Consider the following 27,766-nt stretch of genomic DNA (forward strand, 5'->3'; position numbering starts at 1 on the left):
AGGATTAATACCAAACACCAAGAACTATGTTTAAAGAATTAGGTATAGACTTATTTTGACATGGTTGGGAAATTGGAAATACGTGGTAGCATGAGATACCTTTTAAACAGAAATGAAACAGCTGTATTTAGCTTAGTTCAGACTTTAGAAATTTAAATTCCACTACGCAGCAAACATGATTTTTTCTTCGTAGGGATGAATGTTATTTCTTATACAAGTATATCTTCATCTTAACAAAGAGAACAGAAGTAGCAGTATCTTTTCCTTTTAGGCATCTATCAGTAGGAATCTATGCACTTGGAGTGGCAGCAAAAAGATGCCATGGTTCACACAATACAAAGGAAATTACTTGTTCTTGGTCTAACAAACAATGCTCCCCTTCTTTTCTTTTCCAACTAGGATCAGTGGTATTATGACTGGCAGACAGTGCTTTTCTGTTGGATCAGTGGGTTGAAATGCTCAGTACCATTTTATTTTCCCCAGTGAGCAGAACTGATCAGTGCCACCAAGGAACCCCTTAATTTGGGAAAGTTGGAATTGCTTGAAAAGCTGGGTGCTGCAGCCTTCTCAAAAAATGCAGCTTCCATGAACAGAAAAATTAGGCTATTATTCCATCCCAGGAGACCTGGAAATGGGGAAAAGAAAAACTGAATATCAAATACCAGAAACATTTTGGTGAATAGAAGAGGAAACAGAGATCGTGACCGTGCAAGAGATTGCAATATTGGCTTCTCTGGTCTGTACAGGCTTTGCTGTCAAAGGCCACACAGTTTACATAAAATGAACTCTTAAATGATAGAATTTTCATAATATTGAGAACTTCCTGGGAGAGTTCAGGTTTTAAAAGGCTAATTCTAGACCTTCCACCACCCCCAGTTATTCACATTTTAGGAATCTTACAATAAATTCTATTCCTTTTTTCCATGTGTGCTACTTTTCTATCCAAACAAGCAGCAGTTTTGAAAGCAGACAGACAAATAATGTCATGTTCCAAAAGGCAAAAATTTCCATTTTAATAAAACATAAGGACCACCCCTAGTGTGTCAGACAGGATGTACATCTAATAAAAGGCAGTTTAAATCCAAACATTTTTTAAAAGTAGATAAACTGCTATTATTATTTCTTTGATGTGGAACTGAGGTAAATGGATTCCATTGCACTCAGAGTTGACAGGCATCTGACATCTCCCAAGTCCCAGTGTAGCTCTTTTGGTTCAGTAATTAGGTCTTCACTAAGATAATAAAAAATGTATTCATGAAACCAGAAGAGGCAGCTAACACGTTATCTCTGTGTTAAAGATTTGTGGTAACAGGACTGTTGGCTTATTTCAGTTCATTTAACAATTTCAAATCAGTCTTGAAGTCTGCAGTCTGATAAGTGAGTTTTAGGTTCTCCTTTGAAAGGGTAAAAGTCTTTAGGATTGTCATATCTTTTGCTAATTCAGCATCAATTGGTAGGAACGTACAGTCAAAATTTTCAAAACCCTTAAAGAAGCTGTCCATATATTTTGATATATACTGACCAGTAACATGTCATATCAGGCTGCCATTAACAATTTTAACAGGAAAAGCAATTGCCACAGTGAACTGTCAGCCATCATCATCAGTCTTTCATCAAGATATTTTAACAAAAGGGGAAAAAAACCCTAAGCAACAAGAGGAAAACTACAAAGTATTCAATTTGGCTACTGAAGGTTTATATGTCAAATCAATTTCTTAAACGAGAAGGAGGATAAATGCAGTTTTACTGCTGCCAGTCTTAGATGGTTTTGTGTGTCAGCACTGCAGATGCACTGGCATAATCTGCTTTGGGGTCAGAAACTTAGATATAGAGAGGAAAAGAACAACCTGATGTAAAGAAATAGGCTACTTAGGATTTACTGTGATGCTTAGAGTTTAAAATGCAGCTTGTGTAAATCCTGTTTTCTGCTAAGGGGATACTGAGACTGAAAATAAGTAGTTTATAGATAACATTTTCTATCAGTATGATTTCATTCCTAAAAAGCTTAATTAATACAATACACCAGGAAAGCCAATTTAGGCCAATTCTACACCCCCCATCCTGCAGACGTGCAGTTCAGTTCTTTGTGTTGACGTCAGCACTGCAGATTTCCAGGCTGCTTAGAGTCATCTGCAATTGGGGTTGGAGGGTTTGATTCATTTGGGACCTTTGTTCATGTGTTTGGGGAATTTTTAAAAATTTTTTTATTTTTGAAAGTCAAGTTCTTCTGTTTAGGCATTGTTGCTGGCAAGATTAGATCATCCAGCAGCCAGGAAGATTTGTGAAGTCTCCTCTCCTTCCCTTACCTTTCCCCAGCAGCAAGGAATGTGTATGGATGGGATTCACTGGCCAAAGTCCTAGAGCTGCTGGTGCTGTGCTGTTACAAAATTGTAATTGCATAAAGCAATTACATTGCATTATGTTCGGACACTGGGGCCTTGAATTGATACCTCCCCTTTTAAAAGGTAAATAAAATGAAAATGCCAGTAAGCATTAGCCTATTGCCATAGTATTACAGAGGGTATCTCTGGCTGGAGGGGAGGAGCCCTCTCTGCTTCCTTTGCCCATCCCTCCAGAGCCCCCACTGCCTGGCCCCAATCCTGTACTAGCACAACAAAGGATACCCAACAGTACCCAGGCCCACAACTGCTTTTGTTTATACTAGCAATGGATTTGAATTCAGAGTTATGAAAAAAACAATACCTTTTAACTTTACTGTTATTGATTATGCACCCTAGCCTTGTCAGGGGGCTGCTGATGAAGGAGAAGCTGTCAATGGGGCTGTTTCTGATCACATGTGATACACCCTAGCACTGCTTTTATCAGCCTGAGGATGAATAGTACAATACCTAAACGCAAAACAGGCTAAGGAGGAGATGCTATGAAAAAACAGTAATATCCAAGTTAACTCATTTTGTAATAAACTTGTCTGACAAAAATATACTGGTGAGACTAAGGCTTTCATTAAGTAAGATAGTTAAAAAGTAAAGGTTAAAAAAAGGCCTTCTAGGTTTGCAAGAATTTATGAGATGAATTCACAGCTCAATTAAGAATCAGACCAAAGAAATCCTGCACCAGGCACTGCTTCTCAGACTGTAGAATTTGGGGAGGTTCAGAAACTAGGAAAGGGAAAACATAGAAAATGGAAAAGAGAGAAGATCTACATCAGATGTAAACCCAATTCACTATTAGGACCTAGCCACCAATGTCAGGAATAATAAATTCCTATCTTGTCCAAATTACCTTGGTTGTAGACAAATTACACACAGAGAAATTGCTCCTTAAAGCAGTGACATCACCCTCAGGCCAGGTCCATTGTCTAGAAATCCTGAGCACAGCTTTCAAGAGATTCACACTTAGCCCTATTATTCCTTAAATCAAGTTTGTCAGATTTGCTACTCACAGCCCAGGAGATTATTTCTCTCTGGTTGCTGTACAATCTGGTATTATAAATTGTATTGCTATGCAACTCTTGACTCAATTGCCTCATGTAACTGAGCTGCTGACTGTGGAGATGCCCTTTCCTCTTAACAGCATCTCAGAGCTGGCATGGCAAAAGCAGAATAAAGTCACCAGGCCTGCACAAGGACAGGTCCTGGTGGGACCTCCCGGCCCAAGGCTCCAGTGTCTCTCCCAGCAGCAGCAGAAGGCACAGCTGGAGGGAGGCACAGCTGGAGGGAGGCACAGCTGGAGCCAGCCCTGTTGAGACCCTCACTGCTCCTCCTGCATTGCTGCTGCAGTGTCCCCACCCTCTGGCCCTGGGGAACACCCACTCTGCCCTGGACTTGCAGCTTTTCCAAGGTGGATGGCATGTGGGCCTACAAGGCTATGCAGGTAGACTCTGCAGGTTTCTGGAGCCAATAAGCTCCTTAAGCAGATCTTCAAAGTTGAGGTAAAAGCCTTTTTCACACTGGTATTGACAGTTACTCTACAGGGTTTTCTTTCAGTGATCTTTCCCAGAATTTCAAAGCTTGTGATTTCTGCCTAAGTGGTTATGTATAAGCATTAATCAGTATTTCCTATGGCTTCAGAACTGGAGCATGTTTTATACCATTTACTAGTTATTTTCTCAGACTTAATAATAACAAATACTTGCAGGTAGAGCTGAGTACAATTACTCTGGACTCATGTGGCAAAAGGCCCTAACGGCCTGATCCAAAGGTTATCCTTTATTTCACTGAGCTCAGAATGAAGCCCTGTGGTTTTAAGGCTTCACTGTAGTGCTGGAACCTCTAAACCTTTCTACACCAAACAAGAGTGCAGTTAAGATGCTGCTGCTTTATGATCAACAGACTGAGCAACCTATTTACAAAATCTCATTTCCAGCACAGTGTGGAAGAAAAGAGCAGTCTGACATCTTTGAACAGGTTATTGGTTTTTACTTCATCTGCTATGATATAGCTCCTTCAAGAAGGCTTCCATTTCTTTTTTTTTTTTTTTTTTTTTTTTTTACAGTTAAGTGATTTAGAGCAAAAAGTTCACCAAGAAAGTTAACAGATATTTGTAGCAGTAAATATATCTGGTGCCAACCATATCAGTGCTGCATCTCTGCAGATTTTCTCAAAACATTTTCTCTTCTTCTATCTTCTATCACTGATCATCTATCAGTGACAGTCCCGAAGTATAACATGAAAGAATTATAGCTTGAGCAAACCAGCCTTAATGCATTAGATAACTGTGACTTCAGCAAGCAAATATTAATTTGTAATGAAGATCTATATTAATTTTTCAACTGAGCACATATTTGTAAAGACCATATTCAATTTCACAGCTAGATGAAAGAATTAATTTATTTTTGACAGAAATATCTTGTTCTCCTTGTGTTTTCCTCTGCCCTCTGCTCATGGTCACAGCTGAACTCTAACACTGTGCTTCCTGTAACATGTTACACCCAGTACTGGCAAGAGAGGAACCAGCAAGAGATTGAAAAAAATGGGAGAAATCATTTTATGAGACCGCCTATATAATCAGGTTAGGGCATAGGTATGCTTTTTTCCCCTGGTCATATAACCTGATCTCTATGATAACAGTCTCCCAGCCCACATGCCCGTGGAAACCACATGCATCCTCACCCATTGGAGAAGGTAAGTTTTCCGTTAAAAATAAAACCAAAAATTAGGAGACCATGCCTAGTCCCACAGTTTCCAGCCACTACAGCTAAAAGCAAACAGTCACAGAAGCTTTTGTGGATCACACACCTGCTCCTGATCCTGGTGTCACCCTTGCAGGCAGGCTCAATGCCATGCACCAGTGGGTGTTTAACTGCCCTTGCTGAACAAAGCCTCCCCCAAAGACACACCCGATCTGTTTACACAGGCATTTCTCTTTGCACTCCTCCCAAGCTCTAGCTTTTGTGTCTCCTGTCCTTACCTTACTGTCCTGAGCCTTTCCTATTGTTTTCTCTTTCAGGACTTGCAGGTATTGAGCAAAGCAAGAAGAGAAGGCACTCATCCCAGCTTTCCTCAGCAGCAAGAAGAGCACCAGTTCTCACTGTTTGTGTGATTGACAGTGGTTGTACGTTGGGATCTCTTTTTCTAATGTAAAAATTCAGTAATGTAAACAGAGCACTTAACTGGTGTTGGCACAGAGTAAAAAAGTCCATCAAATTAATATCTTAAAGTAGAAAAGCACATCAAGCTAGTGAGTCCCTGTTGAAATGAATTACAGGAAGGATTTTCCTTTAATATCACCCAGCAGCCCGAAGAAAAACATCATTATTAGACATATTATGACTGGCCTATAGAAACCTAAAGATGTAAAATGTGTGGTCTGTGCTTCCTTATTTTCCAGCCACACATACCAAAGTGCAAATTTTGCTCAACTTACTTATTTCTCATGAATGAGAATATGGAAAGGAGGAAAGAATGCAAGTCTATGCAATACAGTAAATTTATATTAAAACCAAGATCAGCAGACCAGCTCTGTAAGTACCAGTGCTGCCCAGCTTCACAGCTGAGCTGAAAACCCAGTCCAGCAACATGAACTTCAGATATGCCTTTTCAGTAACCACTGAGACCTGAGGGTCACTGGACTGAATAGTCCTGTGTACATTAATACAGAAGGTTTACTATGAAACCTGCAGCTATCAAGTAGGTCTGCTGGGTATCAATGCAGATGAGGTCAGGAGCTGGATCCCTGTAGCAATGCTGCAAGAACTGTTTATACACCTTTGCCAGAAGAAAGTGATAACAGGAATAGGGGTGAGAAGTCTCTGTATAGTTTTTGCAAAAAGAGATAGCAGAATAAGATCTAATCATGGACTGAGATGATTTTCAATGGCAATGTAGGAGATACACAACAATGTGAAGTCACCTTCAGGTCTCATTTTCACAGTAGTAAGAACTCAGGGTCATTTGAAATAAAGGAGTGAGCACACTTTGGAGGCAAGTCACCAGGCTCACAACAGTCTCTGACCTTTCTTTTGTAAAAGGTTAGTGGGCTTTTTAAAGCATAATAATACTAACAAGTTAAGAAAGAAAGCAGAAAGTTGTATCTAATTTGGGCTGCCTCACTACAAAAAGTAGCAATTAATGTCTTAAAAATTGTTCAAATGACTTTATTTCAGAGGAATGAAATGATAAAATTCTGACAAATCATTAATAAGATGCTGACCTGTGGCAGGTGCTAATAGAGAACTCCAATAATGATTTACCATTAAGGTAGCTATTCCCAAGAGGAATCAAATTTAGAAAAACATCTAGGATTTTAGAAAAAAAGAACTCCTTTTACAGGATATGGGACAATTTTCCCTAAGGAACTAAAGCCCCCATAGAAGAGCCATTTTTAGGGAGGAAAAAAAGCACATTTAAAAACCTAAAATTGATCTTTGCATTAAATCAGCATCTAGCAGTCTATCAGAGAATATACCATTCTAACTAAAATAAGCCAATTCAACTACAAGAAGAGTCCTTACCTTACTGTCCTGAGCCTTTCCTATTGTTTCCTCTTTCAGGACTTGCAGGTATTGAGCAAAGCAAGAAGAGAAGGCACTCATCCCAGCTTTCCTCAGCAGCAAGAAGAGCACCAGTTCTCTTGTAATAATTGCATATTATTTTTTTCCAAACAGGTATGACACAGACAGCTCCATTAGAAAATGCGCATAATGCATCATTTCTAAATTTGCCTAATCTTAAAACATCATAATTGAAACATTAGATATTTTTCCAGTATACACAAAGTCTAAAAAGAGAAGTATTTTTGCATTCACCAAATTATTGAATGACCAAAAATCTTGGAACGTACAGAGATGCTGTGTTACCACTGTCTTACAAAAAGTGGTTGACTTTCCCATGGACAAACCACCTCTTTCCCAGGTAGTAGTTTTGTCTGGTTTTGTGGTACTATAGGAGGTTTCCCTCCCACTGCCCCAAGATGGAGCATATTGATGGACAATGATGATATGACATAGGGGCAAAATTATTCTACCCATAGAAAACCTCCACATTTCTAAGGACCTCACTGCAAAGCAATCTCCTTTAGACACAGCTCTGTGTACACAGAAGGTGCATAGTCCTGGGGCTGGGGCTTCTCCTCTGTTCACAAAAAAATAGGTTTTGCGTGACAAGAAGATCTCACTTTGTGGTAGACTGGATTCTGCCCATGCATCTACCAGATCTGATCAAACACCAATCATCAATAATTCAGCTGTAAATTGAAGGCAATAAAGATATCCCAGCATCATGAGACAAACACTTAAAATCAGACAAAATTAAATCCTCTGGTTAAGGTAGAAACCAGTTAACAGAGGTTAAAGGATTGTTGATCTTTAATCAGCTTCTTGGGTACAGTTTGTGATCTGTGGAAAACTGAATATCACAATAATGAACTTTTGCTGCCATCTACTGAACACAAGAATTATGTGCTGCACAGCTTTACAAATTGCTGGTGATCAAGCGTGAAGCTATTTGCTTGGCTGGATTAAGTAAAATTTCTGTCTCATTAGAAAAATCATGTTTCTTTCTAGATGTTCAGGCCATGAATCTACTTTAGGGAATATCTGTCCCTGTTTGGGGAATACTGAATTCCTAGCCCATGGGGGAGTTGTGAAAGGTGTGGTTTGGTATGTAGCTCCCCTACACATTGAAACACATTGCTATTAATAAGAAGTATTATTTAGAGCTGTAGGTTTTTTTAAATCTTAGTGCACATTAGCTTTTCTTTAGTGATATCATGCAAACCTCCATCATCTTTTCTGAGGATAAATACCTGCCACGTGGCAGCTTCCAATTGAAAATGTGCTGGCATTGGCACTGAATTTTTGGCAGGATGTAGAATGGTAGGACCAAGGTCAAGCAGACTGCTGAGAAAATTCTAGCAAGCAAGAGCTGTAACAGCACCACTGCTTTGTTTTATTCAGGGACCGAAGCTGTTCGTGTATGCTCCAGGAGTGGCTGCTGGAGAGCATTCAAACATGCTCAAGCATTACACTTTAAAAGAAAAAAACAAATAAAAAAACCCCAAACCAAACCAACAAACAAACAAACCCCCAAAAAACCGCCCAGTTCTACTAGCAACAAAGTCACTAAGTGCAAGAAAGACAGTACTATCGTCCAGTTGCAAAATATTAAAAATATATATGCATATATTGCTTACTTAACAAGGTATGTATGTGGGCACTCTCCAGCCAAATTCATCCCTGCTGGTAAATAAATCCCTATTTTGTACTGATTTATTGACTTCAATGGTGGTTGGACACATTTGTTACCGAGATGTCTTTGGCTTGTTAAAGGTCAGAAGAAGGCTGGGATCTGCAGGGGAGGAGCAGGTAGCTGGGAAGCCTGGGGGTGGCAGGGGGCACTGCCTTCCCCTGGGGGTTTGGACACACACAATGCAACGCCAGTGCAAGAACATGGTTTGGCATGAGACCCAGGACTGCTGGCTACAAAAATTGTCACTTCTGTCTAAGATGGCAAAGCGATTTCAATACATAAATGAATATAAAAATCTTTTTCTGTTAATCTGCATTAGAGTAGCCAGGGGTGGAAGGGCTGAATTTAATAGAATGACACCAACGTGAAACTCGTGAGGAGAGTGAACTGGCATCAGTTTGCTGGATTCTGCAAAGCTACAGTTTCCACACGGGGGAGCTTCTTGCCCACGGAGCTCACAGCTCCTGCGCGGGATGCTTCCCCTCGGGAGAGGAGACAGGAGGGGTTCCCTGACAACTCCTGCGGATCGCTGCCTGCTCCCACTGCCCAGGGGCAGAGCCAGGAGTGAAATGGTTAACGAGAAACCATTGTCAGAGTTTGTTAACCACACTTATTTTCAAGACAGATGTAAATCTGTATCAATACTAAAACATGGTGTACAATCCAAAGCACACTGTTTAAATCTATAAGCATTCCTGAGGGAATTTCTCTATGGGAACATAAATCGTGACTTCCTGACTTCACTGTGTTTGAATTCGTATCCAGGAACATTAATTTAAAATTAGTCTAAATATTTGTTGAGAATTAATCACCTGATAAATTTAGTTCTTTTTAATTTTTATGAATTATTCATTATCTCCTCTCCTTTCTGTTATGTGTTATTTACAAGACCTGGATTAGTAGTTCATGCTAAAGAAACCCAGCATTCACAGTGAGCTGCAAAGTACTCCCCTTGGAAACTTGACCAATGACTGTGATAGCATTTGGTTTTACCCCCAGCATTGTATGGTAATGATTTTCTTCTTGAGGACTCATTTTTAAGAGAGGCATAAGCAAGTTCATACAGCAAATATTTTACAACAAAGCTTTTTCTGTTTGTCTTGTATATGTATTATGGATAGCCTGACATAGGAAGATTGTATTAGTGAAAGCCTTCTTTCACTAATGTTTGGGAACAGTAGGAAGAGCTGTGACTGCAGGAATTAACAGCTAAGTAAAACTGCTATCTGAAGTAGAGAAAACTTCTATCGCACAGTCCTGTTACAGGAAATACCTGAGATTGCCAAAGGAAAAGAATAATTCTACTCTAGGGCAGCCTCCTGCAAAGCTGAATGAAAAGTTATAAACCACCAGCTATTAGTAAGAGGAACAAAAGAACTGAGTGGATGGGAGCAAGAATTCTCAACACCAGACAGTTCAAACCCAAAGTGATTTGTGTGTCCCTTGCACACAGAGGACCATCTCTCAAATGTTATGTCCTGCATTCAGTAAAGGCAGCTCAAGACCAGATTTTCTGAAAAGAGCTTATGTTTCCAAGTCTAGTGTACTGGAAACCTAATTTCTGGCTGCCATTTAAACAAATCTTTACCATAAAATTAATTTACTAGAAAATATCCCTTCCCTTCTTTCAGCTCAGTGAAACAGATAACAACTTGAACTTCCCATTGGGTGATGTTTGTATATTTGTTACTTTCAATCTCAGTTTGTTACCAGTAATTAAATAACAAATCAGAAAATTACTTCTAAAATTATGAAAAAGCAAAAACACCCTCACATGGTTACTAACTGGTACTGCCACTTGCAAAACATCAAAGGTTTCTCTAAACATAGATTCCATCAGTGATGCTCCAAGCCTTCATCTAATCTTTCATGATTTCCCATGCAGGAACATCAAAAGAGAAAGCAGAGAATAGCACTGTTCTAAAGCAGCAGCTCTCTGTGTGAAAAGAATGTGTTTAGCTACAGCACACAGAAAATAAGTGAGAAATTATTATTTACATGAGGCATATTTTAATAAACATCATCATTAGCTCCCTTTCTTTTCCTGTAAGGAACAGGGATTTGTGCAGCTCAAAATCATGTCGAAAGCTCAAGGGATTTCTGGAAGAAAATGAAAAAGAATTAGGAAGTATCTAACATATAAGTCTTCAAAGCAAGACGATCAATTTATTTTCATTTTTACTTACTGAAACACAGTGCATATTTTATTGCTTCTGTCATCTTGTTATAATCCATCCAAAGAGTTTTCAAAGAACATTAAGTCCTACAAATAAACAAACTTTAAACAGTAAAGAAGGTACAAAAATGCAACAATTACTATCAAAACTCTTACTTATAGGCCTTTTTTTTTTTTTTTTTTTTTTTTTCCACAAAGTAATTAGATTACTCTATTACTTCTATTACTCTGCCATGGAGCAACATGCTTTCTAGAGTACATAATTTGACAATTTAAGTGTCACAAGAGTTATATTTCTAACCTTATTAAAGCAAAATATCTGGATTTTTGTTATTCTTTTAAAGCAAACACTTTCCAGTAAATCATTTAAACAGTTTTGTCTTTTTGTTTTATATTCTCTGATGTGTCACAGATGATTTTGAAACCATTGCATGTGAAAATTATCACAATGCTGTTGGAAAAAAATGTACACAGCAAACTTCAATTTGTAATTTTAGAAAACATCTATCTTAACGTCAGCCTTACCCCAGCAGTGAGTTTTCTTCTTTTTATACAATTCTTCTCTTGGGAATATCTTCACAAGGAAATTTTTATAGGAAATTTAATGTGACCTGAAGATCACACATGCAGCACTTGCAGAACTATTGGAGTGGCACTTACCATTTGAAATTGCCATTAGAAATAACATAACTTCTGTTTTGGTTCATATACCCATTCGAACATAGCAGATAAGTCATTCAGGTGAGTCTGGTAGGTTTGACACATATGTTGGTATTTGATCCTACCATTCAAGATCCTGATTTGCATGTGGAATACGGTTTAAACAGTTTCATATAACAAAATAAAAATTTTAGGAACCGAAAGAAGCTAAAAAAAATTAAAAACCAACAAAAGTAGCCATAAAAATTAAAATCTTTTCAATTAACTTTTCTTTTATATAGAAAGCTTGGTTTTCCACTACATTTATGCCTCTGCAGGGTCCCAGCTGATAGCAATGCCCCCTTCAATCCCAACCTGTAGGCCCACATCTATAGATCTACCTTTTGGGTTTGCACACTTACAATGAGGAAACAAGCACCAATCATCACTGCCTTGATCCTCACATCAAGATCTACAGGGACCTCAATCCCAAAGTTGGCAGTGTTGGTAAAGACATTGTTTACAAATCCAGACCAATACTTGGAAATTTTGCCAATCGTTGACATCTCATTGAGAGTTTTTACCTGCACAGATAAAAAATAGGAGTAAACCTAAATGTAAGTACATCAAGCACACACTGGTTATGTCTCCACAAAATTAATGACTGCACCCTGACACACAGAGTGTGCTGTAGTTGTCAGGTTCTTCTTTTATTCTTATCATGGAGATGCTCTATTAGTGTCACATCTGCCTTTAGGAGTGGCACACAAGACGAAGTCTCAAGTTTGGGAACATCAGTATCATTAGAGCTGAAAGAAAACTGAAGGAAATCAACTATGAAAGTTTATACAGCTTCTCTTCTCCCTTCACAATAATTTTCTCTCTTGTGTTTCTGATATGCTCCGGGCCACAGCAGCACCATTGCTGTTGTGGACTACTGTTCCCTACAGCTGAGAGGTATGTTCTGGATCATGTAGCCACCTGCATGTTTCTCACAGCATACTGAAATTTGGGACTGTGAAGAATTCTGGTTAAAGAGTTAATCACCACAGAAGATCTTTTATGATCTCTTAACTAAGGCAAAGCTTTTTGTTTGCAACAAAAAGCTCTGTCCAGAGTTTCTTTCAGCATATCCCATTCTTCCTCTTATCCCTTAAATATCTCAATAGCTGTTCAGAATTATTTTTCTCCTGATGAATGTTGTCAAATGGGTGTAGACACATTGGACACTAATCCTGCCTGTGGCTCTCACTCTGAGAGTAGTGAAGGCAGCAGAATCAGTGCCACAAGCTTCAGGGGACTGTGTCAGTAACAGTAAATGCATGTGGGATGGAGCCCTGAGCCTCTAAATATCAGTGGCTGAGTGCTCCTGCACTGGAGAGGACCAGGACCTTCTCTTAGTGATGTGTTTATTTCCTTGAAGGAATTGCCACTCTTGTCCAGAAAATATCTGTAGGAATCTGAGTGTACAAGTCAGAAACCCCAATGCACATTCTTGTACTTCTGTTCCCTAATTGTAGCAACACACATAATATTTTTAAGAGTGGGATAACAGGATTTTTGAGTGAGAAATTTATTAAAAGTAGTAAAACTTTCAAATTCTCAGCACTCATAGAAACATACCTCAAAGTCAACGTCTTCAAAACAGCCACAAGTTGTGTAAGGGCCAATTATTTTTAGTACATCTTCTTTACTTTCGTTCTGTATTGTAAACTTTGGCCGAAAAGGGTCCCAGTTCTGCAAAACATACCCAGCTATTGTACCCGGGGGGGACTGAACTTCTAACTAGCAAACAAAAGAAAAGAAAACAGAACAAATGATATAAAGTAATTTTATATTAGTGCATTTGCCCAGAAGAGTATAGTGTTTCTATAATGACTAAATATTTATCTATTGAATATAATTATATATAATTTTACCAACCTGTCAATTGAAAATTACAAGGTGGTCTAATTGCATTTTTAAATATAGTGGGCAATATGAAGCTCAAAAGTTGCACTTGAAGATAACATCTTACATGTAAGATTTTATAAAAACCACACCTTGGGAAAATTTTTTCTTACTGTAATCAGTGAGTACCGTATAAGCTTTTTTTATACAGTAGCTGTGCTACCAAAGGACTTTTTTTTTTAAATCCCGATGCAATACTGACAAAGTAGTAGATGAGTTGAAAAACAAGAATGATGTCTGAATAAAGGAGAGACAAAAATAAGGAGAAAATATCTGAAAATTTGTAGGATCTGCATTTTTCACTCTAAGCAGCTTATTTCCAAGTTCTGCAATGTCCCAGAGATAGATGACCTCAAAGAGGTAGAGTTATGGAGCAAAGCATTGGCTTCCTCAGAGACTGCTTCCCAGTCCTATCCACACACACTAATGGTCTCGAGGGATTTTCCATCCCTCATGCTCTGGGAGTAGGGTGGAGTCTGCGTCAGGGCAAGTGCTCGTGGGGGTGTTACCTGGCTGGAGAGACATCTGCATGGCCAGACACAAAGGTTTTCTTTGGGATTGTAGGAAAGTGAGTTCCCATGGAAGGAAAGAGGCATACTGGGAATATAACTCATCAGAAGGGCCTTGCTTATCACTTGGTACTTGTTACGCAGTCCCCCAGGCTCAGAGGTGGAGGCAAATTCCTTCCTGCCACGCCCACAGGGCTGCACAAGGCTTCATTAAAGCTGCCCAAGATGCTGGGACAAAAGGCAATTAGGATTCCCTCACCTCTTGCAGGAAGCAGGGGAAGCAGCAGCTGTTGCATCTCAGGGGTCTGTTCACTGTTATCACTTCCCGGCCTGTGTTATCAGCAATTCTTATGGTGAAAGACCTTACAGGTGAACACAAGTTCCGATCAAAGCAACCATTTTCTTCTACTGCAAAGTAAACTCGTTGCCCCAAATGGTTTTTTATCTCATATTTGCTGGAGGTCTTTGTGCCAAGTATGGCTAGTAAAGCAAAACAAGTAGAACATTACTTTGGTATTATACATGTATAATATGTATAAACATATTTTAAAATTCTATGGGACTGCTTTAAAATCGTTTTTGATTAGTGACAAGAAGATAATACACAATTACAAGAAAATAATAATGTCAGGTCTGTATTTTGAAGGAACGTTGAGTTCTAAGGCTTTGATTTGCTGTATGATAAGGTGCACGTCACAAAACAGAACTCAGATCCTGTGGTTTGATTTGGGCTTTTTCTTAACCATCTGTGAAAAGCAGCAAAATGAGGCTGTCCCACTTCAGTGACAAAACTTCCACCCAGCAAGGTGTCCAAGAATCAGGAAGAAGAATCAGGCTGTCCAAGAATCAGGCTGAAAACATTTTGAATGGGAGAAATGCATTAAAAATATTTTACTTTCTGAACTAAATATTTGTTCAGTACTTTGAAATTTTGACAAGCTATAAATAGAAACTCTTTGGCATAATTTTGGGTCTTCTGATCTTCCTTTCTTTATTTGCTTTGTTCCTCATAGCATGTTAATTACTGGTAAATACAAAATTTTTTTCCATGGATTATAAAGATGGTTAAACTTTAATAACGTATCGACAGAGAGGTTTCTGAGAAGAGTATTTAGGACTGGTGTAGGGGTTATTCACTGTAATCTTTCTCTTCCCATTGGTTTGTTCTGGAAGAGGCATAAAGAAAGCAAATTTTCACCACACTAAGTCCACTTTGCAAGCCTGTGAAGAGGTCAATGGGAGGCTTCATAATGCCTTCAGCAAGCTGGGGGCAAGACTTGGAATCCTTTTGGACATCCCTGTGTACTAGCACAGTTAAAGAGTGACAAAAATTGCACCATACCTTCAAGAAGCTCCACTTGCTGATGAATAATTATCTGGTCCAGCTGTTAAAAAGAAATAAACAAGATGGTGAGTGTTGGAAAGGTCTACGGCTGCCAGTGAACACCTGTCTGGTTTTTTTGCTTTTCTCCTTGTTATTAGGTTCCCTTTCCTTTCAGAGGTGCAAAGCTTGGTGCCTGAAGGTTATCCCAAGTGATGCTTTAGATACCCCTCTGAAATGATGACAGCAAAGTGTGATGTTGGGTGCTGTGCTCATGTAATTCACCCACACATCCGAAGAAACAATCTTTGTCCAGGGAATTAGGAAGACAACAGCAAAAGAAAGATGTAGGTGAGAAACAGGACCCATTTCTTACTCTTGTTTCTCCTTCTTGGTCTTGGCAGAGGGGAAGCCCATTACCCCAAAGCCAGGCCTGGTGCTGGACAGGAGGCAGCACAGGAGGGAGAGTTTGGGCTCAGATTAAAAACTTGGAGTAGATGCATCCTAAGGGCCCCAGATGAAGCAGCCCAGCAGGGCTTTTGGGTGATGCTTTAATGCTCTGATCTCTGGCAACAGGAGCCCTGCACCCTAAATCTGGCACATGGCCATGTCAGGATGCCAGAATGAGAAGAAAAAAACAAAAACAGCTCCCCGGAGAACCTCTCGGCTGGCTGAAACTGTCTTCCCTTGTGAGCTGGTTACAAAAATCAGGAGAAAAACCGTTTGCCATAATACTTCACTTTGATGTGCTTATTGTCCCTCTGACGTTATTCTTTTTTAAAGAACAGCCATTAGTGTTACAAAACCAGCAAGACTTAATTTCAGTCTACCTTTCAGTTTTATGTGATAGTTTCAGTTTTGCTAATCTCTTTTCCTTAAATTCCTGACAGGCAAACGCTTGGCGCAGGATTTTGCCATTACTCACAGCTGCAGACAGAAAGCACACAATGTCCTTCTGAGACCAGCATGTCACAGGTCTCCAGCATCTGTATATTTTACAACTGATAAATCTTGCCTGGTACATATTCAAACTGTTGCAGTCCTTTTTCAATTCTATTCCCCTCCTGCAGCTAGTTCAGGCTGCAAAGCTTCAAAGAGAAACTTCTTTATCCCTTTCATTAAACTCCAAAATGTGCATGCCAGTTATTGAAACAATAAAAAAATACTTGGATTTTAAAATTTTCTTCCAAGAATATTTGCTGCTTTTTGTTTAGGTTTCATGAGCAATGTGAACTCCTGGAGCTTGTGGGAAGTGTTCTGCTGATGAAGAAGGAATAAACAAGTCAAAGATGGTAGGGTTATTTTCGTATTTTAGTAGTGATTTTAATAGGGATTTCTTTGCCCCACACAGACTTTTCCAGGGAAAAGAAAATTAATGAGCCTGAACTGTTAAAAGCTTTGAGTGATTTTGGTCTGTGTATTGGTTTACCGTGAACAATAAACAATGTTGAGACAATGTGGCAGCCCCACTTGTTAAGCTTGTTTTGCCTTTCCCTGCTTTCTGCAAGGCAGCTATTCTGATGCCTGTTTTATTGAGAAACTTGTGGATTAAGGGAATTCTGCAGTTGCATTTGAAAGTGTCTAAATCTCTTCGGTTTGCAGGGGTCTGAGCCATCTTCAGTTTATATGTTATATATGTGTTAAAGTTCCTTCTACACTGGTAATCCTCAGAATTCAGTTTTGTGGGCATTAAATTTATATCTGATCAGTCTAACCGGCTATAAACTGAGAAGCTTATGAGAAGATTTGTTAAGACTGAATAATGGCAAAACATATTGTTGAATTACTTAGAAAATTCTTCTCTGAGGTCTCTGCTTATTCCTGCTCTGGGTAGAGGCTCCCTCTAATTTTGTGATGGGCACCAGCCAGTTCCTCAAACTGTGTCTGTAAAGATAATCATGAGGTTTGAGTAACATGTTTTGTAGGAAATAAAGTGTTACTTTTGTGATAATGATAGGAAGCATGGTATCATTTTGCCAGAAGAGATACAGTTTATTGCCCTTCTCTGGTGCTCCTTGAGCTGCTTATTGCCTCGCTCCTCAGCCTGACTGACTCCAGGTGTTTTATTTGCAGAGTGAAATATTGCAGTCAGGCCCTAAAATGCATGGCAGATGTTTTCTTTCCCTGTCATCCAGCACTATATGCTGTGTCCTTGAGCTGCTGCTTAGAATAAGACTCTAGGGATCTCCGAGATTCACTAAATCTGTATCTTTGTTTCAGAGTCAAACACACCAGGGTCTTATTAGGAAATATATTCAGCCTTCTCAAATCTATAATCCCAGAACCCCATTTCTATTTTTTATCCTGTTTTTATTCACAGCCACTTTCTATACAATCTTTCTTCTGGTAATATCATTCTACAAATTAAATGTCTCTTTTCCCCACAGGCTATTTACTCTTCTAGGGGTGAGACCCGTCACAGTTTTCTCGCTCTGGTAGCATTTAGTTAGTCTAAAGATTAAATTCTCACAGCCTTGCTTTAAAACAAGTTCCCAATTCCTCAGAGCCTTCCAGTAGCAACTGCCTGTTCCCATTTCAAGTTGGGCCCACCTTACCCCAGTACACACACTACTAAAATAATGCACAGTATTCCAGTCTTCCCAATGGCATCAAAATTTACCAGTTCTGCTAGAAACCTCTTCATTAATTTGAGATTTTGTCCATCAGGATAAATCCCAAGGGATGACCAAGGCAGCTGTGAATCTCACATTCATTATGCAGGCAGCTTTCTCCTGGCCAGCTGGATCTCCTTGCTGCTCCAATCTATCCTGCACAAGCTTGTTTCATCAGTCACACAGCCAGCACAGCTTCAGCACCACACACCAAAATGCTCTGCAAGGCATGGAGATGCTGTGGGTCCATGCCACTGATCAGCACTGCACTCATGCTTTCCACTCTTCAGACTGCAGAGAAAGTTAAAAAGAATTGACAAGGGCTGCAGTACAGACTCATGGTTACTGGGCTGAGGACAAGCATCAATGAAGTCTCAAGTTCTAGTTCTGACAGCCACTTGCTCTTTTGTCTTTATGTCGGATGTAAAGCTTCTAGAAAATGGAGTAATAGAATTTGCTTGCTCACTGTGTATGAGTAAATCTGAGGTATAATTCATGTTCATACAGGAGACTGAATGTGTAACCTGCCAAGTATTCACTATCTCAATCGCTTTTAGACTAAAAAATGAAGCTCCCACAGTCAGTAAGCAAATGCTCATGTAATTGACAACACACATCATTTTGTGCATGAAGTGAAAATCATAACTCCACATGAAAGATTTTTCTGAAGTCTCCCCCTTTCATTAGCTATCTAAACATCTTAGCTCCAAATATAAAATACATTTTACTTCTGCTTCTGTACAAACCTACCAGAAATGTATATTTAAAATACAGACCTGGAGCAAAATAAACATTCCCCAGAACCACTATAACACAGGAGAGGTGTGTGTATCAGAATCACAACATGACTACATGGGGGCCTGACCCTGTCCTTGCCCATACCAGGCAGGGGTTATGAAGTGTTATTCAGTGTATATAAGAGTGGCAGAATCCAGTCACCTGTGAAGTGCTAACTGGAGTCAGTGTCAAAGCACCAGCAGCAGTGACCCTCAAGGTAAAAAAATATAGATGACACTTCTGGAGCAGAACTGTGGGGCATCACCAGCCTGAGCTCCAGGAGCTGAGGGGTTTCATGGAGCAAGATGGGCAGCTGAATGTTTATCCTCATAGGACAGGTTATAAGGAGGTGACAATTCTTTCACTTACTGCCTGTTTTAGTCTTTTAGAAATCAACTTCAGATTGATAGTCCTGAGAGTGATCTCTAAAGGAGCTGGAAGGAAACTGAGGGGACAATGAGAGGGGTAATACCATGACCTAGAAAAAGTTTGAGAGGTAAGAAAACTGATTTTGATGTAAGGAGAGCATTTGCACAACAAATGAATTTGTGTAGAAATGAATGGCAGCAATGAAGAGAGGATTTGTCATTCCTATGTTCCTTAACTCACAGTACTATTAAAAAAAAAAAAAAAAAAAAAGCCTTTCCACCTTCCCTCCCCCAAGAAAACACCCAAGCAAACCCACTCCCCAAGGTACCAAAGTCTACAAGGAAAACAATGCAATTCTAACATTTCGAAAGATTCAGGACCTGGTTCAGGTACTCCAGTCCAGGTGGCAAGCTATGAGTGTGGGCTGTTTGCTTCCAGAGACTCTTTGGTTCAACAGGCTTATTCTGTTCAGGAAGGTCAGAAGAACCAGGGAGGTAATCCTTAAAGATTGGCTTTGGTTTTCCCTGAGACTCTGCAGGAAGAGAAGAAAATAAACCAGATATGAACAGAGGCAAATAGCAGCTAACTGCTTAGGTCAAACCTGAAACAAAAATGTCACATTCTGCCTGTGACTATGTAGCACTTTTGGTCAGATCAGGAGGCAGAATCTGAAACAAATTCTGATGGCCACACACTTGGAACATGATGGTTCATTTTATAAAGCAGTGTTGAAGTACATGAAGTGGCATCACTTTAGATGAAACCAAGCAAGGAGATGTGGTCTTGGAGTGTACCTGATCTGCTCTGACATCTTGCTAGCACTGCCTGTGGGACAAGAATGGAGGTGGCCTGGCATCACACACAAGGTGGCCACAAGCTCCTCAGCACAGGCTGCTCAGCTCTGCTCCCCATGAGCTGCCCTGCCTGCTAATGTGCCCTGAGCTACTGAGGGGCTGCTGCTAGCAAGATGCTTCCTAGCATCTGGAGGGCATGCATATTTTCCCTTAATTAGAGATAACCTTTCCAGGGATCTCGGATTCCCCAAGCTGGATGTTACAGCCCTGGTATCAAAGTCTACAGCCTCTTACAGCATTAAAGATAACTCATTATTATCTTAATTAAAAGATCAGATGTTTTTAAGCTGTGTTTTCTGGTCTGCTACTGCACACACGTCCTTTAGGACACAGTGATCGTTGCCTTGGCCAGTGCTTTGAAGGCAATGAGAGGATTTGCTGTTAGAAGCACTGTGTGCCCACACCCCTTCAGACACACAGACACCATCTCCCCAGGGCACTAACCACGTTTGCCTTTTCAGTCTCAACAAACTCCTATTGCCTTTGCTAAAAGCATCTTTCCACAGCCTTCAGGAGTGCTGGCTCTGCCCAAAAAGAACAAGCTGAACCTCTGGCATAGAAATGGCAGCTCCTCATATTATGCTGAGCCCCTGTGCTTCAGCAGTGAAGCAGTCTCCAGACTGATTATTTCTATCTCATGTATGACTACACTGAGGCATGACTCATGTATGACTACACTGATAGGGTTTGAGGTCCAGAAGGAATTTTGGCTCTAAATCTGAATCTCTCTCTTGCTGTTGTGGGTTTAGATCTGATCCTTTAGCATTATTTGAACTTGCTGTGGCTGATTCATCGTTTAATCATATTTTCAGCTTAATTTATCTTTGCTGCCACTGCTTTCTTTCAAAGTCTGAGGCCACAGGAAGAAGTAGTAACCCCTTTGAATTTGTAGCTGGCTTTTAAAAATGTATAACTGTGTAATAAATATTTTATATACTTCTGTGCATCATTTTACCTCACAGGGTTCTGTTACTGCCATAACTCTTTTTGTTACATGAAATGCCATGAAGAGGCCCAGTGTTAGTGTTATTCTTGAAAAATAAGGAGAAAAAAGACAACAAATTGCAGCTCTACCTGTCAAATTTTAAGCTATACAGAAATCAAACAGTAAATACATTAAATATTGATGGCAATCCATGGTACTCCGACACTTTGTCTCTTTTAATGGATGTTTCTCATTTCATTTATGGTATGGGAAAACTATAAGTTATTGTATGATATAGTGAGAGTTATGTGTGATCATAATTTGGAGACTTGATTGTTCCTAGAAGAAGGGTATTATACATTTATTTAATTATGAGAACCCAGTGACACAACAGGACTATTTTGCTGCTTCCAGTAAAAAACACACATTAAAAATATACAAAACCAGATCTCTTATATGGCTAAAGGTAAGAAAAAATACATGCCTCTCAGGGTAAAAAATATATTAAAAAAGTACAACAATGCTGTAAAACCTGTTTACTGCTGTATAACTTGTAGTGCTATAAATGCAGAATATCCCGAGTGTTATTTCATGAGGAAAGAGAGGGGTAAACATTTGGCAAACATGAACAGACATTGTTGAAACTTCGTGGGCTCACGTCTGCCTGTGTATGTCACAATATGGTGACCCCTGTGTAATTACATTCATGTTCAGATAAAACACATTCATGTTCTTCTACTTAGTTTAAGCATCTAAAAGCATGGAAAGAATAATTTTGAAGGTTTCTTAGATCAGTGTACTGCAATGTTTTTCTGTAATCCTGAGTACTCAACTGGCTGCAGCTGAAAGGCAACATGTAACAAAAATAAATCCAGATAGGAGTGATCTGATCAGATTTATTTTTCAGATATTAATTTTTTCTTCTGTGGTTATATGAGGACTCTGGCCACTTTTGAAAGTGAAAAGCATTTGCTGATTTGGTATTTTCAAAGTGGCATAGGAAAGCAGCGTGCAAACACAGTAGTACCCTTGGCTCAGCACTTGCCCTTCCCACGTATTCTATACTGAAAGGTTTAAGCGCAGAGGTACAAACACTAAATTTTCTGATTGAATGGAGATGCTAACATTTTTTAACGTATTTTATTCAAATAATATTCCAGTATAGATTTTAGTCTCCGTGGGAGCCTCTTGAACACTGAAAAACTAAAGAAAGCCAAAACAACTGTGCTTTGGCTGGCGTGGTTTTAGCCTGAAACTCTAATTTCATCAGACTGCTGATTGCTGGAAATGTACAAGACTGTAGTTTTCTGTAAACATGATCTAAAAATACAGACTATAGATGCACTTACCTTGAGAGGCCATGAAGCTTCCTGAGTTACTTCTTCAAAGGAAGCCAGGTTAAAAGAAAAGGCTTTTCTTGTTGCAGCAAAGAAAAAAAGAGCACAGCATGCACAAAACTTCAGAAGGTGTCTGTGTACTTCATATCAGCTTACAAAGAACTGGAGGAAATGTTTTGCCTTTCTCATGTTCCAGAACACTGCATTTTATGTCAACGGACAACAGGGGGAGATGATGCTAACAAACAAGAAAAACATTATTCAAGTCGTTTGCACCAATAGTAAAAGGAAAGGGTTTTGCGAATACAAAGAGGCAAAACTTCAATGTGCCCACTGGCTAACTGATCACATTACACCTAGAATTCAGCTTTATTTTGTATGTATACATTCTGATGTTCCACAAATTCTCTCTCTATAATTCAATATTTATGTTTTCTTTTATCGGGGTATCCAGTAAAGACAGAGGAGATAATCTGCATTTCCCTACTGCTGCCCCCAGTCCACATTTACCATGCACAATGCAGAAAAAGCTGGTTGGATTTCTCACTGTATTCTGTCCACATAGCATTAGCCTCCCTATAAGGGATGTGATGCCTGCACCCAGACCCAGAAAATGAGCCTGTAAGCCCCCCCTTACACTCCCCCTCTTTCACGGGGCTCTGCTGATCCCTGCAGGGCTGTGCTTTGCTGATCCCACAGAGTGGCTGTGCTTTGCTCCAGGCAAGCACCATCCATACCAAAACATGTAATCACCAGCATAGCACTGAGAGGAAAGGCGGAGGAGAGAGAGAGTAACCTTGACTTACCAGCTCATATTTCTGCCTCAAGTGCCCAAGTCACCATGGAGATCAACACGCACACAGGATCTGCAGACAGATATGATGCACAGCTGTAAAAATGGCAGAGCCTATGCACTGAGCCAGGCAAGGCAGAGTGAGGTGCTGGAGACCATTTTCTGTTCTCACTCCTGCTGACAAGCCCTACTGATTTGATACATCTTTTAGAAGTATGTTCAAGAAGATTTAATTCCAAAGCTTACAGCTAAGGAAGATGCTTATGAGGATCTCTGAAGGAAAAATATGCAACAAATGCCTCTAAAAAAACAGTAAAAGATCGGGAAGATTATTATTTTAACTAGTCCACATAAAGGCCCTGGGTTTAACTATGAAAGAAGTGAAAACAGGATGTGGTGGCAACACAGCCTGGCTCAGCAGCTGAAACCCCTGAAAACACCATGTGTGGAGGGAAGGCAGCCCAGAGACTAAAACTTTGGTTGCTGAAAAGTGGGCACTAAACAATCCTCTGGACTGGCAAGAAGATTGACACAACTTGGATGAGATGGCACCCACCTCCATTTAAATCTGAATAAAGACTTATTTTAGACTCCAGAAAATCAAACCAAAGAAAAATCCCGATTCTGTTGATGCAGAAAGCAAGAGGAAGAAAAGTGTGCCTAAAAATAGACAAGGCACATATTTGCAGAAAGATGATGTTTCAAACATTTATAAAAATCATTTTTGAGAAGGCCAACAGCTCGCTCACTGGCCTGGAGGAACCCATGGCCACTGACACAGGCTGCCTGTTCTGTACTCAGTTACTCTAACACAGGACCGGCCCCAGTCACTCCCACAAGCATCTGCAGGCTCTGGGATGGGACAGGACATGCTGGCAGTGCTGGGACCTGTGGCACTGTGGCTGCCAGGCAAAAGCCACCAAGGTGGCACCAGCAGTTCTACTCATCTGCAGAGGACAGGTTTTATTATCCTCCCACTTCTGAAATAAACATTTTCCTGAAGCAGTTCTCCCCCAAAGAACTAGTTTTCTGACACTACTTGCAAAACTGCAGTAAATAACTAATAGAAAAATATAAAACTGGGCTTGAAGTATATTTTGTGGTTTTCCATTTCTTTCACAATTATCTGTATCTTTCAAAATGTCCCCTCTTATCTGATTCTTGTTCTTTGATTCTGAAGCAATAATTTCAGTAGATGACACCATAGATTTCTGCAGGATTTGTAAACAATAGTCTTGTATTGGCATAGGTCTTAACAAATAAAACTCTTTATTTAATAGTTTCTTTAATCTTAGTACTTGGCTTTTTTATTATTATTTTTAAACCAGTACTCACACATTGGTCAAAATCATTCCATCCTGTGCTGTAAAGATTATAAAAGTGATGGGCAACCCTCAGAAAAAGCAAGGTAGAATGGATCCAATAAAATCAATGTGACTAGCTTGGCTGAAGGAGTTTATAAATCTAGACTCTTTGTTTTTCTTTAAAGAAAATTTATGTTGTGTCTTTTCTATAATTTCCACTACTCCAAAAGCACAGGGAGCCAGCCCTGCTAAACTGATATAAATGTAATTGTAGTTAATGATTACTACACAAACTACAGTAGCATGTAGAAAACCTGTTTAAGACATCATTATCCCAAAACACAGATTTTCCCCCAGAAAGCATATAGAATTAGTCAACCAAGTGGATTAGTAAAGCAAAGATACCTTACCTGCTTTCCTGGAGCCTAATAACTCCTCTACAGGTACCACAGCCACAGTGTGGCAATAGTTTCACAAAAAACACCTTCACTAGTGGCCAGAGGACCAAGAGTAAAACAGGAGACAACAGCATAGTATTGAAAAAAGCTGTTTGTCCTGCTCCCTGCTGCTCGGAAAACTGCTCTATGAATCTGGTGCAAGACATATACCCTCATATTTGGATTGGTAAAAACAACACTAATTTTTCCCCAGTGCATCACTATTGGTCCCCCCTGGGTAAGCAGGAACTGCCTCTCCTTGTCCCTACAGTCTAGACAGTTCATGAGAGACCTCATCTCCTCCCTGCCCACCCTTACTGAGGTCCCAGCAGCCAAGGCCATGCTGTGACACCCAGGCAGGTTAAGGAGACCATGCAGGCACCATGAACCCCAAACCCCATTCAGCAATGCCTGAGCTTCTCTGCTACTAAGAGGGGTGATCACTAACACTTATCTCCCTTTTAAGTTTCCTTTCCTCAAAGCATCATTTATCACCAGCATTAACACGCATTATTATTGTAATTTTCTTAAGAGGAAATTATACATCTGTCCTCCCTTTCCTATGCTTGCATTTAAGCACAGAGAGAAGCACTGAGTAGGAGCCTATGAGACTGTGACCCTGTGCAATAAGGAGCTCTGTGCTCCGTTTCTTACCCAGCATTTCTTTCCACGCTGGGAAAAAAAAGAAAAAAAAAAAAAAAAAAAAAATCAATTTCTTAAATCAGCTACCATATAGTATGGATCTCACCTTGAACTTTGGTTTGTGAGGTGTCTTGCTTCAGCTCATGCCTCCAGGAACTCCTCCCCTCAGAAGGCATCTGCAATCACGTTGCAGTGAGTGCTGCCGGCACACGGAGCACGCACGGTGCTGCGCTACCAGCGCCTCTCATTGCTGTGGATGGCAGGTTTAGCAGAGCTCTGACACAAGGTGACTGTTGGGTAGGAATTAATAGAAAAAATGCAGCCTTTAAAATAACACCTGTTCAGCCATCCACTCTTTATTTTGCATATAGCTAAGCTCAGAGAAATGAGATCAAAATAGCAATAAAAATAAAAAATAAAAAAAAAATTAAAATAATTTAAATAATATAAAAATAATAAAAATAAATAATAAAAAAAGATTGTAAAAAAAAGATCAAGAAACATCAAGAAAGAAATCTTTCAAGCACTTGCATTTCAAAATGGTACGTAGGCACTCCCTATGTACCAGAAATTTTAGTGCTACCCCCAAGCAAGTAGTTTTATGGGTCAGAGCCTAAATATAGGTGTCAGCAAAATGCAGCAATCAGCTGGAAATTCATAAACCAGCTTCCATACCCCATTTCACACTCTAGATGGAGAAGGCTTTGGGGGGATTTTGTTCAGTTGGTTATTTTGGGGGCAGAAGAGGTTGATTGGTGGTTTTCTCAGGGTTTTTTGGAAGTGGATTTTGTTATGTTGCTTTTCTATTCAGTAGGTTGCTTCTTTTTTGGTTTGGTTTGGTTTATTATTTTTTAAAATAACCTATAAATATTGTTCTAATGAAAATACCACACCGCAATGGGCTGTGGGCGTGGCTGCTCAGCACTGCCTCAGCACAGTTCTGAAACAGCTTCATGAAATGATTAGTCCAAAGTACTGCATTCAATCCCAAATCAAAATATTTCAATTTGTATCATATTAAACAGATTTTAGGATAAAGGAAGAGTAAGTGTGACCATGAAGAAGTTGATTTCTATAAGCTGACCAATGTGGTTTATGCAAAAATAAAGCCAGAAAGAAGCAAGTGTGCCAGACCTGAAGGTATCCAGCACAAACCCTGGACCCAAACCTTCTTTTTGTCCATAAAGAAATTTTTAAAATTGGTCTCTCACCTCTGAGTGGATTTGCTCTAACTGATGAGCACTCTGAGGAAATTTTTTTATATCTATCCTGAAGCTGTTCTGCTCCTGATAAATATCCTTTAATATTCATTAGGTTTGAGTGTCAGAGAGAATTTCATAGCTCTCTGGCAAGAGCACTATGGAGGTACACACAAAGTTCACTAACTCTGCAGTGAAAATTAAGATATTTTATGATTTTTTAATGTTTGCTTTAGTACACAGTACTGTGATTAATCTATTTTGAGAAGCTGAAGTAAATTTTACCTGATTTTAGTTTTATTTTGGATAGAAATCATTTGCCAGTTTCAACTGAAATTCACAAACCATCTCAGCTTCTCTTTGCTTATTAAGCACAAACTCAGCAGTAAGGAAACTTCACCTTGCCCTTCCTTACGTGAAACCAAATCCCCCTGAACACTTTTTAGGCTGAAAGCAAACAGAAGGCATTCTTCCTGGGAAGTCATAAGCTGCCACAAGACTAACAAAATTGTAACTGCTCAGCATCCTCAAACAATTAGATCTAGTCTCTAATTAAGTGTTGCCATTGAACCCAGTGCTAAAATGAGATCAAGTACTCAAGCAATATACACTCCTGTATTAATAAAATTATTTCGGTCTTCTAGTACCCTGAATGACAGAGGTTTTGGATACAAATGCTATTAACACTCTTGGTGGTGATGCAGCACTTCTTTGCTGGACTTAAGTAAAATTAGAATAATTGTGCTATGCTATAGAAGAAAAATTGGTACTTCTCATAGTTACCTCTCCTTTTCCCTTTCTCTGCTCTTTGAAACATCTAAATTGGAAGAAAGTGTACTGGAAAGGCAGAGTATCAGAAAACACTAAGTATAACACCGGTATATTTCAGTATATTTTCCTTCTGTAAAAATAACTGAAATTGAGATCAACATTTGCATCATGTGACACCTACAGTCTGATCTCTCTTGCCAAGACACTGCCAGCTCCAGCCACGTCCACATTAGCTGCCAGCACAGGGCACCAGCAACACATCTGTAGGAAAGGGAAGAGGCACTGAGGACTCACCCGTGCTCTGTGGCTCTGGGTTTTGCTTTGGCTCTTGTGTGGCACTCACTGGAAAGCTGTTGGTGGCCCCCAGTGTGCTGCTGGAGGATGCCTTCCCATATAGTCCCACTCAGCAGGAATCAGTCTGCACACTCCAGGACTGCTCTGAAACTGCACTTAAGCACAACAAGCTGGGATGAACAGGAGATTTCCTTAAAAAACTCTTTATG

General features: G+C 39.7%; 1 protein-coding gene across 2 annotated transcripts; it reads right to left on the reverse strand.

Annotated features, from left to right (window-relative positions):
• Nucleotides 1-9,464: 9,464 nt before the first annotated feature.
• Nucleotides 9,465-27,727, reverse strand: LOC139799804 (phospholipid scramblase family member 5-like). 2 transcript variants are annotated; one of them, XM_071752175.1, is made up of 10 exons: nt 27,558-27,727; nt 25,400-25,583; nt 22,130-22,355; nt 19,382-19,533; nt 15,265-15,307; nt 14,182-14,402; nt 13,087-13,248; nt 11,886-12,047; nt 10,835-10,911; nt 9,465-10,748 (listed from the first exon to the last, which is right to left on the reverse strand). In XM_071752175.1, exons 3-9 carry the CDS (start codon nt 22,140-22,142, stop codon nt 10,873-10,875), a joined length of 792 nt encoding a protein of 263 aa, XP_071608276.1. In that variant the 5' UTR covers nt 22,143-22,355; nt 25,400-25,583; nt 27,558-27,727; the 3' UTR covers nt 9,465-10,748; nt 10,835-10,872. The 2 variants fall into 2 exon arrangements, with proteins under 2 accessions (XP_071608276.1, XP_071608277.1); XM_071752176.1 differs by lacking the exons at nt 19,382-19,533; nt 22,130-22,355; nt 25,400-25,583; nt 27,558-27,727 and adding an exon at nt 17,864-19,205.
• Nucleotides 27,728-27,766: the final 39 nt, after the last annotated feature.

The sequence above is a fragment of the Heliangelus exortis genome, chromosome 9, assembly GCF_036169615.1.
Source record: "Heliangelus exortis chromosome 9, bHelExo1.hap1, whole genome shotgun sequence".
Taxonomy (NCBI): domain Eukaryota; kingdom Metazoa; phylum Chordata; class Aves; order Apodiformes; family Trochilidae; genus Heliangelus; species Heliangelus exortis.